The 15,840-nt window shown below is 40.8% G+C and overlaps 1 protein-coding gene and 1 long non-coding RNA gene across 5 annotated transcripts in view; one reads left to right on the top strand and one right to left on the bottom strand.

Moving 5' to 3' along the window:
• The window catches only part of DISC1 (DISC1 scaffold protein), a 357,679-nt gene extending 344,538 nt beyond the window's left edge, over nucleotides 1-13,141 (bottom strand). For all 4 annotated transcript variants that reach the window (XR_012638870.1, XM_074948838.1, XM_074948839.1 and 1 more), the window contains exon 1: nucleotides 13,012-13,141. Coding sequence is in view for 3 of the 4 variants with exons in the window: in XM_074948838.1 (XP_074804939.1) it covers nucleotides 13,012-13,090 (79 nt within the window). In the remaining variant the exon portion in view is untranslated. The remainder of the gene's footprint in view (nucleotides 1-13,011) is intronic.
• LOC141985093 (uncharacterized) lies at nucleotides 7,161-15,573 on the top strand. The gene is made up of 3 exons (XR_012638871.1): nucleotides 7,161-7,215; nucleotides 12,162-12,272; nucleotides 15,293-15,573. It is a non-coding gene; the product is annotated as an uncharacterized LOC141985093 (long non-coding RNA).
• The last annotated feature ends 267 nt before the right edge of the window (nucleotides 15,574-15,840 follow it).

Here is a 15,840-nt window from a genome sequence, read left to right as displayed (position 1 = left end):
TATCTTCCACAATTTACTTTGACAATCTCTCTGCCTTTACATATATTAGCCAAAAATACAGGTTGCCATTTATTAACAGACACTATACCTTTGGAACTTAAACAAAAGTAAAGAATTTTGCCAGAGGTTTGTTAACTGATGACTGTCTCATCCTATGTGTGTGTCATCTAAGTATTCCCACAGCTACTTTAATGAAAAGAGTATAGAATTTGCCATCTTTCACTCAGAACCTCCTCTGTATCTCATTATCTTAATATTTAAACATATCCTTGAACAGATTAATACTGTACTTTCTCTTTATCTTTCTAGGATATAGTTTATTATATCACACAAAGTCCTTGGCACAAGCATATGTAATGAAACAAAGTTTTTAGTGAAATCTTCAGATTTAGAAAGTAATGTAGAGAAAACATATAAAAGGCCAGTCTGATTCATATGTAAGTATGATTATCATGCAAAACATAAGTAAATGAGATGCATCATATCTTGGTACATTTTGGATGAATTTTAATGGATATAGAAACGACTAGCCCACATGGGGGTAAAAAAGTACATCTGAAAGGAGTCTTGCCAATGTGTATATCAAAAGAGTTTGGTGGATGATAACATTCACATTGTTCTGCTGTTTAAATTATTTCAAGTTCAGAGGTTTGTAAATACAGATATTGTATTTTATATGTTGGGGGGTTTTTTATTTGTCTTGGCTTTTGAGTTAATTTGTTGACGGCTGTCCCTAGGATCTGCAGGGCCTTTTGTGAAGTAGTAAGCAAGAGTCTATCCCATTCTTTTCGTAGAGGCACTCCCAATATTAACTGCTACCTCCTACTTGCCTGTGACCCCGTTCTTGTTGCTGCAGATCATATAAAATAAATCTGCTGTGCTAGCTGAAAAATATGAGATGTTCTGAAATTTTGGAGCAGGAAGTTCACAGCGAATTTCACAAACACTCATCAAGGACATGGGAAGGGTCACCAGACATAGGAGCATGCTGACCACAGATACCCTCCTGCTCCTGGCTGCAAAAGATCTGCAACGATTTTTAAGTGCTGAGCCAGGGGATGTCACTTCTCTACTCTCCCTTAAGGTAAGCTCTAAATGGTCTGGGACAAATTCAGAACAGATGCAAGTGGGTGCAACTCTACCGATTTGATGCTTACACCAGTCTGAATTGGACACATTAACTTTAAAATTAGAAATGATAATTTGCAAAGCACTGGGGGAAATCCAGGGTCTTTGGATGCAACAGCTGGCTAACAAATGGATGAATGCTGGCACTATGCCTAATACAGAAGCCTAGAAAGGTATTAGTGTTCTACCAGAGTTGTTCGTGTTGGCTTTAGGCATAGAACTCTTGAAAGTCATTGTTATAAACAATACTACTTTTTACTTCTATTATCCTTTTCTTCCAAGGAGTGTAAAGTATTTTAAAGACATTAAACCTCCTAAATTCTGTGATGCGTGACAGTATTATTACATCCATTTTGTAGGTGCGTAAACAGACAAGACAGAGATTAAGTGACTTGCCCGAGGTCACACAGCGTGCTTGACGTAGAACCAGTAACTAAACCAAATTGCGTGGGATTTCATGTTATGAAAAAACAGTTCATCGAGGACTTAGTTTAAGACAAATTTTCAATGGTAATCTAAACCAATCTAAACTAAAATCATGACTCCAGAAGTGACAGGCTAGCCTCTACTTATACATGATTCTTTAATATGGCTATATCATGATTCAATCCTGTCCACACAAAAGACCAAATCATGTTATAAGCTTTTGTTCTGTGAACATGACCTAAAGATGCCTGAAATTCTGTACTTATTCTCATATCTGATAGGGCAAATGAGATTTAATAAAATATCTGACTCAGAGATTTCTTGTGGGTTCTTCCATTGATAAAATAAAGGGGGTCTACTGACTGTTCCAGTAGAACAGCATGGCCATTATCCTTAAACTGAAAGCCTTTTGACTGTTGCTCAGACTGTGAACACAACTGGAAAAAGAAAAACCCAAAGGAGTTTTGAAATGGTTTGCAGAGGCTCCACAATTTAAAGAATTTTTCACTCAGTGGGAACTGCTCACATGAGCAGTCTTACAGAAGGATGTTTAAAGCTCTACCAACTTCTTGATGTGCTAAGAACATGAAAATTATGATCAGCTTTGATGCTTCAGTTTTTGCAGAAGAAAAACTCTGTAATAGTTATGTTTAGTAGACATGAAATTTGGCCATTTTCTTCCTTGGGCTCAGATACCTGAAAGTCAGAGTCAAAAGCAAAGATGCGTGTGAGAGAAAAAGGACTGAGATGAACTCCTGTAAAACTGAGAAAATTTTTAAGGTTAGAATGCCCGCTTTGGGTATGAGGATATACGGAGAGAAATACTGAATTTCAGCATACACAGATGCTATTTTATGTCATAAGAAAAGAAATCAAAAGGCCACACTGTGGCATACTAGAACTTATAAAGATATTATAAGTTACACATGATATTCTCCTGTTCGCATCAGTGGAAATATCTGCTACATATTAACATATTAAGAATTCATTTTTATGAGGACAAAAAAAATCCTAAAATATACCTGACTTAGAAATCCAAGTTCCAGGAACTGTAGTTTTCCATTAGTTATCTGTACTTCTTTAGAATACACACTACAAAAGATCCAATACAACCTGTATGAAAAATTACATTCAGCTAGACTATGATCTAATTAGATCTTTTCCATGTCAAACTACAATAATGTATCAAATCAGATGCAAAAGATAGTGAAAGACCAGTGCATTGATGCCATATTCCTTTAACAAGAAAGGGACAGTGTTAGAAGGTTAGTAAAATGAGTGATACACTACAAACCGAAGTAGATAATTTTTCAACAAACACCAATTACCATATATACTCGTTCATTAGCCCTTCGTTTATAAGTCGACCCCCCCAAGATGGATAGGTAAAAATAGCAAAAACTGTATGACCCTTTCATAAACCGACCCTATATTTCAGGGGTTGGCAAATTTTGACTCCTGGCCTGTCAGGGTAAGCCACTAGCAGGCCTGGACGTTTTGTTTACCTGGAGCATTCGCAGGCACGGAGCCCCTCAGCTCCCAGTGGTCACGGTTTGCCATTTCCAGCGGCCACGGTTTACCGTTCCCAGCCAATGGGAGCTGCAGGAAGTGGCGCCAATTTTTAAATTGTGCACTGTTTTTTCCTGTTGCTTTAGAGTGTGTTTAAAGCACACAGCCACACATTTTTGGTAGCTTTATTTGTTCTGGTTTATTTTATTCCCTACTTAATTCCTTTTGCCTCTTTTTTTTTTTAATCCTCTTTTTAAAAGTTTTAAACTTTCCTCACTTTTTACTGTGGTTTTAAGACATGAGACCATTTTATATATAATCAAATTACATACCTTTATGTAAAATGCAGTGAGCTAAGATTAAAATCATTCATTCCCATAATTATGCTAAAATGAGACGACTTAACATATCCCTTAGTTTATAAAAAATGAAAAATATTTGAGGAAAGAAGTCAATTTGATGAGTTTAACATTAAAACAGACTAGCACACAATTTACATGCTATTTTCTCATATTTACGCTGTTTGAAATTTTGTTTTTAAATTTGTGACAGCTATTAGTTTGCACCCTGGACAAACTGCCTGTCAAGTTTGCTTTAAAATAAATAAATAAATGCATAAATAAATAAAAGGGGGCACATGCACCTGGGTAAGCCGAATAAACGTAAGTCTACTCGCTTTTGTAAAATACCTTAAGTTCTGTGGATCAAAAGCGCTATAAAGTATCACTATCCCGACTAAGTTTTAGGGCTGTGCATAATCTTTGAAATTTTGGTGGTTTCCATTGAAAATAGCTACTGTTGTCCTGTCTGAAGTTTGTTTGTTCTTTATAGTTTTACTAGTTCTGTAGTCACCATGTTCTGCAAACCCATGTATTAGAGAGAGATCATGGATCCACCTCCCCTCTGTTTGGTTCTCAAAATGTTTCATTCAGTGAGCCACCCAGAAAGTGTCAACAGATTACTATGGAATCAATAACCACAGTTTGGAAACCTTCTGATGTGTTGCAAGATGAAGATTTAAAAAAAAATGCCTGGTGTAACTGTAATTTCTATAGAACTGGGCAAAACTAGAGCCCCAAGTTAAAAGGCCTGAAAGAAGCCGTTCAATAAACACTAGATACATGATGAAGAAAATGTATCCCCTACTCAAAAATTTATTTTGACTGAACAGGAAAAAGTCATCTACAAAAGACTCTATGCACTCTAACATATAATTAATACAAAACAAAACCCCAACAACATTAAAATCATCATTTAAACAGGAACCCTGCTGACCAACTACCTGCAAATTAAAACTCTTTTCCACCCACTCATTACAGGAAGCACACTTGATCTTTATCCATCATCAAGAGGATATCATCAACCAAAGTGAGCACAAGGCAAAACCATCCCAGCAACATCATCCAACCAGGTTGTGGTAATACATGCAAAGTTAGAAACCTTTGTTTTTATTTGATCATAGATCATTGATGGTTTTTTCCCCCCCAACGAATGAAGGTTAATTACCATTAACCGAAGGTTGGGATCTTAGCTTCCTGATAACACAGTATCCAGAGAAATAAGCAAAACCAAAGGAACACAGATTAAACATCCTGTTCCTGGTTTACACTATCTCCTTACAAAACTATTACTACCTTGTCTACCTCTGCCAATTACCAAAGGACTGAGGAACCATCATATCCCTTCCTCCCTAGTCCCAGAAATCCGTATTTCCAACACATGGCAGCACTATTCCACCATCTTGGCCAGTTGACCGTACCCATCGAAGGGATGCAAGCGCCACAGGTGGGTACCTGAACAGTGAACCCCAGGGCTGGCTGCAAAAGTCATTATTAAACCACAGAACCTTCCTAATATACCACCCACTCACTACTACTTCACATCAACCATCTCTCACACTTACAGGTCTCTTCAACATTCTACAATGCCAGCCCTCTCCAAAACAAAAATCCCCCTTGTTACAACAACCATTGCACCTTTCCTCCCCACTGTATCCATACTGTCACCTTGTCTAAATAGAGACAGACAGCAACAATCACCCACTTCCCTGGTCTCAGCAACCCTACCCTGCCAGCCCCACTACCCTGAAAGTAGCAGAGAAAAGAATTCAAGAGCCTCTCACACCCATACATACAAACTCTTTCATCCAACCTCTCTCAGCTTTAACACTCTCATCCTCAAAAAGAGAGAAGACTGCACTCAGCATTATGACACCTCCTGATATTAATGACTTCCAACCCTGCTGAACTTTCACTCCAAGAAAAATCCCTTCAACCATAGCCTACTCATTCTCCCCATCTAAATCCTCAACATAAACAATCCACGTATCACTATAAAGAAAAGACAAGACAAAACAACTTAAAATGAAATAACATTTGTTATACACCTCATTTTCATGATGCTGCATTTCTCATACAACTCCTAATAATAAGGTTCTATCACCTAAACCTATGTATATATGGTTTAGCAAATTACTATTCCAGTTCCAATTTGTCCTATTGAGATGCTATTCAGTGTAATCAACAAATGTAGGTAAAGCTCTTGGTAGATGGAAAGTGCTATATATAAGCTATTAGTCATGCACGTTTCCCCCTCCCCATCCTGGACAAGTCACAAACAGCTGTTTGCATTGTTTGTTTGTTTGTTTAAAGAGATACAAAAGTTTTAAGATTTTTACCCACCAGGGCTGCAGTATGCAAACAAACTGAGAGAAAGCAAGAGGAGCAAAGGAATGACTAGATTATTTACTCTGATGCATGTCATACAACCCAACAATGACCAGTCTGTAAGGCAGCAACAGAGGAAGGAAAAGGGAGGGGGGATAAGAGGGGAGGCTGGAGGGTAGCACGAATTATGTTCATTGTGAGACAGGCTCCCAACTAGTAATATACTATTTTAAAAGTTAGATAATAGAAGGTGTGTGGGATGGAGGTAAATGTGGGTCTAAAATGAAGGAACAGCTGAGAGGTATAATGCAGTACTCTGATCTGCAGCATGCAGATCTTCTGTAGAGAGCTAGGTGCAAACCAAGTACTATATTCCTCTAAGGAATTACACCGAACAAAGAAATTATATTTCAGATCTGCACATTATAGAATTGCTATGTGTCTGCAGACTTTAAATTGGGCATTATATTATTTTAATTTCCATCACCAATATATTGGAAGTACCTTAATGTCAGTAGCTATGCTAATATAGTTCTCAAAGTAAACTAATGAGAAACTTGTAAATATCTGACACTTCCTCCCATAGAATCGCCATATGTTTTTAATAGTTTAAATCAAAAGACATTTGTCTTAAAGCTTTTTTCCAGATAAGAATTTTATTTGGTAAATGAAACTGTATCCATAAAGACAGGTTTCAGAGTAGCAGCCGTGTTAGTCTGTATCCGCAAAAAGAAAAGGAGGACTTGTGGCACCTTAGAGACTAACAAATTTATTTGAGCATAAGCTTTCGTGAGCTACAGCTCACTTCATCCAAAGCTAACTCTGAGAGAAGGTGTTGTGGGGGGGGGGTTACATTTTATGAAAATTACATCAAATTAAAAACCAAATATATTTCAAATTAAGGATGCCACAGTATGCTTTGCTCAGTCCCAGTGGACCAAACTCTTCCCTAGTGTAAATCCACTCATTTATAATGGGCCACATTATAAATGAGGCCCATTATAAATTAGTTTATAAAGGGTTTTGCAGTAGCCTTTCCTCCAGAACAATGAAGAGTATTACAACACACCATGGTCTCCAATCCTAATCTAAGCGGCACAGTAAGAAAGGACTAGTCTCTGAAAAAAATACACAACGTGCTAAGGGGTAAATTCAGAAATCACTATGGCAACTCCAAGAGAAAGGTTGCTTTCTCTTTACCTTTGGGTCTCATATTCCAAAATAGGTAAGAAAACCAGTTTCAACAGAGGGAGTTAATATGTATTTGATTTTAAACTAGAGAGGGCTGAAGATTGCCTATCCTTCATAGAGAGACAGAGAGAGAATAAAGAGAAAGCTCAAAAATGTCAGAATGCTGAAATGAAGGAATCATAGCCCCTGAGGGGTACCAGTGGGGTTGTATATTCTGAAGCAAATCTTATCTGAAAGGTTGGATGGTCCCGTAAATGTTGGAAGCTCAAGTTATGGTGAACAAAACAACCAAACAGTGAGTGCCTAACTCTTGAATACAGCTATAATTAACCATCTGTTTAGTGTGTTCAAAAATAATAAATATTATTTGCTGTGTTTTCGGTCTTATCTTTTCTGTATTCACTGTGCATTAGTGTAAATAGTCTTTGCCACAAAACATCAGATACAGTAGCTTAGAATCAATATCTAGTCTTTGTTTAAAAAAAGAACAAAAGCGAATAAAAATGTTATACATTTTAAAGAGAGAGAAAAAAAATGAACAAAGACGGTATGTCTGTATGTCGTTTCTTTGCAAGCCTTTGCAGCCCAGATGATGCAGCACTGTGCTCATACATGTAAGCCAGGAAGTGCATGTGAGTAGTTTATTTTCACTGCCCAAACACCGTGAACCTAAAACATTTATATCAATCTTTGCAGACAGCTTTCCTAACAAAAAAGCGTTCAACACTGGGAAAAGGATGTGGATAGACAAATTACTGCAGACAGAGGAATAGGGTTGACAGAGAAAAGGGGACCAACAATCTCAGTCTGTAGCACAATAAAAGAAAATTTCTTTCAGATACTGTTTCAGTGGTATCTCATGCCAGTCAGTTTAAAAAAGAGAGAGAGAGACTGAATGAGGATAAATGTTGGAGAAACTGGGGTTTAAAAAAAAAAGAGAGATTTTATGCATATATGGTGGACATGTCTAGTCATTAGAGTATTGGGATGCAGTCCGTAACCAAATACCAAAAAATATTGAATATTTATTACCAAATCATCCTTTGGTAAAATCCTGCTGAGGCTTCCTAGTAGAAATGGTCATACAAAAGGAGATGAAGAATTAATCTCTCATCTGCTAGTAGCTGCTTGACTATTGGCAGCCTCTCACTGGAAAAAGAAAAATAGCCCAGCTATTGAGGAATGGTTCAAAAAAACACAGGAGGTTGTGGTTATGGAAAAAGTAACACATCGATAATTTACCCAGTAAAATGGACAGATAAATACTTAGAATTTGAATATTAACATTTGATAGACATACCTGGTCTGGTAAATATGTGTATATAGAGACTTCCCTCAATTTAATAAAAATCACTAGAAATGAGGTATTGTAATGATGCTCACTCTGTAATATGGTAACAGCCTGTTAAACAGAAAGGTCTGATGACTGTATAAGGACTCTTTAAACAAAATATAACTGTTGTAATGATCATTTTCCTTCCGATATTTCCATGGCAAAGATTTGTAAACTTCTTAAAACTTGCTAAATAAACAAAAACAACAATAAAATAAAATAGATAGCATAATGGTGAAAAATATGGTGAAATGTAAAACTAGATTTTTTTTCTTTTTTATTATTGTTGTTAATCCCAGGCATTATAAGTAACACCGCTAAGGAAAGATATTTTAATAAAACAATTTTTACCCATTACATGTAGAATTTATAAGAAGGAACTCAGATTATTTGGACCTTGGTGTGCACAGACCACAATACTGGAGCTGACTTGATGCAGGTAGGCATATCATATGTGCCCACATAGAGCCCCATAAAACCCTTAAGAGCAAGAAAATGTCCAGTTAAACTATCCTTCTCCAAGATATCTTAAATCCAACACAACCCCACTGCTATATAAATAAGTTTAAAACAACTTCCATTATGTATAGTAACACACCACATTCCTAACAAACATTACAACGTAAACATTCACTGACCTCAGCACCATTCACATCCATAGATGTAGGGACATGCATGAACTGGTGAAGTGTGTGTTGTGTTATTTTCCTACGGAGAACAGCTAAAATATTCTGTGGAAGAAAATGGAGTTTGTAGTTCAAAGGTGGGTAACGCTAACGCCTGAGTGAATTTTGAAGTTTCCAGATGCTATTTGTGCAAAACATATATGAAATTTGAGACTCCATACAAAATTTCTGAAATGTCTACTTTTAAAAAAAAACAAAAAAAAAACACACACACTTTTCTCCTCTCAGGCACACCTGCCAGTGACCAAGGCCCCTTCAAGAGTACTTTTTACTATGGTTTCTTTTAAAACAATCCACCATTTCAGCTCCACGGGGGCCTACAAGTCCTGTCAACAGGAAAAGCCTAAGACAACCTTAACTATGGAGCCACTATCAGTGCCTCTATTACAGTTTTCCACAGTATGCATCCGATGAAGTGAGCTGTAGCTCACGAAAGCTTATGCTCAAATAAATTGGTTAGTCTCTAAGGTGACACAAGTACTCCTTTTCTTTTTGCAAATACAGACTAACACTGCTGCTACTCTGAAATCTATAACGTCTGAAATCCACCACAGCCTAAACTTTAGTGAAGAAAACAAGGCCCTGCCACTACTATAAAAGTAAATGTTGAATCCCTTTAACCAACCAGGAAAAATTTAATACAGTAGAACCTCACTAATTTGCACTAATTAGTGGAAGGATCGTTGCAAATAAGTAATTGAACAAACACAATAGGGGAAAAAAACAGAGATAATGCATCACAATGTATTTTCTGTTCATTTATTTGACAAGTGTAATTTAGTTTTAATTACTGACAATAGTTCATGGTATATGTTCTGCAGTACATTTTGTAAAAGTAATAAAATCTTTGTAACAAGGCACCTCATTACAGCACTCTTAAATCTTCGTCCAAAAGTAGAGAGAGACTGTAATCTAACTTGCACACAAAAACTGGTGTGGACTGGTAAGTGTGAAATAGTAAGACTCTACTGTAATATTGGCAAAGATAACGAAAAGTGTGTCTAGTGTTTTATATTAAAGTTCCACTAGCCTAAGAAAACCCCAAGTATATCTCTAGAAAAGCAGAACAGTGGCTGGAATGGCCACTCACCAATGCTTCACTTAGGTACAGCCTACAGTAGGGAAGCTTTTCAAACATTTCCCACCATTTCTTATACTAGTTCAGCTAGACCAGTGTTAATAATAGTGGGAGTTCTAGCATGGATGGGTGGCCTTCTGCTGGCAACCAACATAGCAGTGTTATGAGATGGTGCTTAAAATGCCAGGGGTCAAACTACATTAGGGTTCCCAACATTCTTAATGTTAGTGGAACTCCTGATCTATACTTAGAAGTTTTATCAGTACAACTATTTCAGTTAGTGGTGTGGTTTTTATTCTATTTTTTTAAACCTAAATTGTTACAATAGTAAAAGCCCTAGTGTGGTTGTAGTTATACTAATATAATGGTGATTTATACAAATATAGTTTTTCCTCTTCACATGGAGTAAAAGCTATACCAGTATAAAGTGCCTTTATACTGATATAATTTCAGCCATGCTAGAGGGAATTGTACTGCTTTAACCATATCGGTATGGTTAAAGCAGTACAACTTTTTAGTGTAGACAAGGCTGAAACCAGCAGTATAGCATGTTGATGGTAGCATTTTTTTTTAAAAAAGTGTCTTTACATTTACTATGCTTGCCTTATTTCTGGATTAACTACTAGCACCAGTGTGCTGAAACTGTAGGTCTCTAATTGCACAGTTTGAAAATCAGACTGTTTTTTCCAACAGTGCTGGAAACTCTTCCATACACACAATAAATTCTGTGTTGTACATTTTGTAATAATATTTCAAAACTGCCAGGCTTTCTGGGTGAACAAAAGCAATAAAATAAATACAGTGGTGTCCTATTAAAATTCCACCTCATTTTGATCACTGCATTCCCACAGTAGACAAAGGGTCCCCCCCCCCCAACATACACTCCCATAGGTGTACTAAGCATCACAGAAGCAGGAGACCAAACTGGCTCCAGGGAACAAACACAGCTGAAAGTTGGTAGAGTATCACCAGGGCCAGGGTCATCAACAGTCCCCAGAGCTGACCACTAATGTTTTTATCTGATCTATAACATCAGGGAAAGGTACCACAGCTGAACTGGGGCTGCAAGAGGAAAAGAAAAAAAAGCTACTTCATGTTTAAAGGGACATGGACATATTAATTATTCAAAAGTAATTTCTGACATTACCCCTACCCCTTCTGTTGGTGAGAGAAAGAAGCTTTTGGTGTGAAGAGCTCTGTGTGGCTCAAAAGCCTGTCTCTCTAACCAACAGAAGTCAGTCCAATAAAAGATACTACACCTCTACCCCGATATAATGCGACCCAATATAACACGGGTTTGCATACAACGTGGTGAAGCAGCGCTCTGGGGGGGCGGGGCTGCTTTAATAACAGAAATGCTCAAGGCCAAAGCAAGTTCAATATAACGCAGTTTCACGTATAAGGCGGTAAGATTTTTTGGCTCCTGAGGACAGCATTATATCAGGGTAGAGGTGTACCTCATCCACGTTGTCTCTCTAATCTCCTGGGATCAACACAGCTACAACTAAACTGCATATATTATCCCTGCTCCTAAGTCTCCCTGTCAATTTGTTGCTGTTTTACAATCACATCTTTTCCTACTTTTAAAAATATTGCTCTCTCCCCCCATGGCCTTCCTACAAACTAAAAAAAAAAACAAAAAAAAAAACTGATCAACTGGTTACAGAGAACACAGTGAAACAGAGTAAAGACCCATCCACAAAATGGAGATGATAGCCCACAAGAATGTTATAAGGCTTAAATTTTTTTTAATGTTCATGACATTTTGAGATCCACACACGGTAAAGACCAGGTATTGTTTATTTCAGGACACTCAGCAGGAGAATAAAGTTCACAGACAGATTTGTTTTAGAAAAGCAACAAAATAGTAGACAAGTTAGCAGGAAAAGCAGAAGTGCCATTACAAGGACTCTCAGGACTGTACAAAGAAAACAATAAGAAATATAGTTTATTTTAAATGTTCTTTGGATACAGTAGTTTATATTTAAGCAGGGGACAATCTGCCTTGAAATCTAAGTCACCTACCATGAGCAAGGGAAACACACCAACATCCCACCTGAGATAAATACCCAAACTTTTCTTTTACTTGAGATTTTTTGGGTGTTTATGGTGAGACAACTGGCAGTTTTTATCTTCTGTTCAAGATGAAAAGAACATTGGAGCAAGAGGAGCCCACCAAAGCCAGTCCAAGGCAGCTCCCACTGGAAGCCTCAAGGCCTGAAGTGGGGAGCCCTGGCGGGAGGACCCAGAATAAGGTAATTATATTTTCCTAAATTGAAAACAAGACGCCGGGTAAACGGTGACACCAGGCGGCTTGAGTCAGCCCCGAGCCGCCTGGCATGGCCACTCGCCCGAGCCAATGTTACGGCCGTCACGCCTTTTTTGGCAAAACTGGACGTTGGTCCCATTCGTTCTTGCTCAAACATCCCTCTGAGCCCTCCCCCGCCAGGGCAAGAACAAAGGGAACAAATGCCCAGTTTGCCCCCCCCAAAAGACTTGAACTCCGGGACAGAGCTTAAAAAAAAAAAAAAAAAAAGGCCAACCCAGCCAAAACAGGACCTCTGGTCACCCTACCCAGACCAGACCTCCCCAGGCAGTAGCAAACCAGCGCGGTGGTCACGCCGACCAGACACCCACAGGTTTGAGGCTTATCTGGTCACAGCCTCTCCCGTTTGCTCGCTGGGCCGGGCGCCGCTCCGTGTTCCCCGCTTGTACAGCGCCGAGCACAGTAGGGTCCTGGGTGCCAGCGCAGCCCCCATAACAACTAACACAGCCCCCGCTGCCGGCACCGGGTGCGAGGGCCGGGGCGGGGCTGGGCTGGACTCGCCTCCCGCCGCCTCCCCCCGCCAGGCTCCGCGCCTGGCACCCCGGAGCCGCCCCGAGCCAACGGTTCCCAAGGCGGGGCCGGGCGCGGGGCCGGGCACAGGCCAGGGCCGCCGCCACCTCCGCCTCCCCGCGCCGCGGCCCCGCTCCGCCCGCACCAGCTCCGCTCACCTGGGCTCAGCCCTCCGCGCTGGGGCCGGGGCCGGGGCCGGGGCTGCGGCAGCCTCTCCCCGCTGGCGCCGCACCACATCCTTCGCCCGCGCCGCCCGCACCCGCCGCTTGACTCGCTGCCACCAGCTGGCCCGAGGCCTCCGAGGCGGCCCGGCAGCGCCCCCGCCCGGCCCCAACGGCTCCCCGCGCCACGCCCCCGCCGGGACACGGACAGCGAGGCCCGCGCTCTGCCCTGACTGCACAGGGAGAGACAGGCCCCACTCCCAGCTACCACCACACCCACATCACAGCTGTGCACCCCACAGCCACACCCTCACCCGCACATATCCACACCCCACATCACAGCTATACACCCCAACGTATCTACACCCCACATCACAGCTGTACACCCCACATCTACATCCTCACCCACACAGCTACACCCCACATCACAGCTGTACACCCCACATATCTACACCCCACATCCACACTCACACATATCTACACCCCACATCACACACACACACCACACATCTATACCCCCACCCAAACATATCTACACCTCAGGTCACATCTATACACCAACACACGCACATCACAGACCCTACATCACACACACAGCCCACATCTGTACCCCCACCCGAACATATCTACACCCCACATCACACCTATACACCAACACATCCACATCACCCACCCCACATCACACCTATACAATACACCTAACACAGCACCTATCTACACAGGGGTGAGCAAACCTTTTGACCCAAGGGCCATATCTGCATATGGAAATTGTATTGGGGAGCCATGAATGATCACAAAACTCAGGGTTGGGGTGCAGGAGGGGGTGAGGGCTCCGGCTGGGGGTGCGGACTCTGGGGTGGGGCCAGAAATGAGAAGTTCAGGGTGTGGGAAGGGGCTCCGGACTGGGGTACGGAGTTGGTGTATGCGTGGGATCTGGCTAGGGGTGCAGGCTCTGGGGTGGGGATGAAGGGTGGGAGTGTAGGAGGGTGTTCCAAGCTGGGACCAAGGGGTTTGGAGGGCAGGAGGGGGATTGGGGCAAGGGCTTGAGGCGCAGGAGGGAGTCAGGGGTGCTGGGTCTGGGTGGCGCTTACCTCAAGCAGCTCCCAGAAGCAGCGGTATGTCCCACCTCCATCTTCTACACAGAGGCGCAGCCAATTGGCTCTGTGCACTGCCCCGTCTGCAGGCACTACCCCTGCAGCTCCCATTGGCCATGGTTCCTGGCCAATGGGAGCTGTGGGGGTGGTGCTTGGGGCAGGGGCAGCGTGCGGAGCCCCCTGGCTGCCCCTATGTGTAGGAGCCGGAGCGGGGACATGCTGCTGCTTCTGGGAGCCGCACAGAGCTATGGCATGCGTGGAGTGAGGCAAGCCCCCAACCCCACTCCCTGGCTGGAGCACCGGAGCGGAGCAAGCCCTGGATCCCGCTCCCTCGCAGGAGCTCGAGGACCAGATTAAAACATCTGAAGGGCCAGCTGCAGCCCCCGGGCCATAGTTCGCCCACCCCTGATCTACACCATAGATCACATATATACCCACATCAGCGCACACACACCATATCACATCCCCTATATTCACTACACCAACACATGCACCTCATACCACATCACTTATATATACACATACGCACATGACATATCCACACCTCACATATATATATTATATACACACATACACACACACACACACACACACCTTACACCACATATATACTTCCATACATCATATGTATACACCATATGTATGCACCTATACATATACACCACATCAGATATACACACACACACATATACATATATACACACACACACATATACATATATACACACACACACACACACAGTATTGCCAGCCCTAAGTGTTCAAAAATCATAAGACTGGTATTTATATATATGGAAGTTTTATTTGTCTTCTGATTTTTGAGCCTTTAAAGTGCGCTCAGGTCATGTTTTCAAGCTTTTCTCCACAACTATGATAGATAGAAGTAAGAGCAGAGATTTTTGATTTAATCATAAATTCCAGCTTCTCTGTCTTTAAGGAAAACAAACTGTAACAAAACTCACAATAAGATTGCAAAGGTTGACAACGCTGCACATCACATATATACACTCATATATACATACACAGCAAAGCTTAGCACATCATACATATATTACATCCAAAAAAGCGTATGTTAAAAGAACGTTAAGGTTGCAAAATTAAGTAGGCCAAAGCTAGAAAATGAAATTAAGATTGCCTGTGTATACAGTATTTAGTTACATGATCATATACTATTTTTTCTACAGGACCCCTGCCTCATTCGGTTCCGAGGATGGACAGTGCTCTGGGAATGAATCAGGGTTGTGTAGTAAAAAAGGTGCAACATACACGACACATACATATATTATATGTACATATCACACGACATATACATAACCATAAATACATACACACCACACCCACACTGCAACCACAGATATATTCAAATCACATACACTCTACACACACACACACAAATAAAAATGCAAAACTAATGTTTTTAAAGAGATTTTATTTTAATGGGAAATTCTCATTAGTGCCAGCCAGTGTGTGCAATTTGCAACTTCCGTACACAGTTGCAAAAAATCAAGTGTTTAATTCTGTAGTAATTTGTATAATGAAATTTAGAATGAGATTTATCCTTGCGTGAAATGTAAAAAATGCAATGTAATAGAGTATGTTTATTTATATAACACCCAAAGTTTGTCAGGTGCTTTAAAGAGAAATAAAAGTCCCTGCCCAGAGGAGCTTGTAATCTAAGGAGCTGCAAATTTTTATGCACTTGGGAATTCTTATTTAGATAAGTAGTCATACT

This window comes from Natator depressus, chromosome 3, assembly GCF_965152275.1.
Source record: "Natator depressus isolate rNatDep1 chromosome 3, rNatDep2.hap1, whole genome shotgun sequence".
Classification (NCBI taxonomy): domain Eukaryota; kingdom Metazoa; phylum Chordata; order Testudines; family Cheloniidae; genus Natator; species Natator depressus.
The sequence above is the reverse complement of the archived record's forward strand: the minus strand, read 5'-3'. Positions and strand labels throughout refer to the sequence as shown.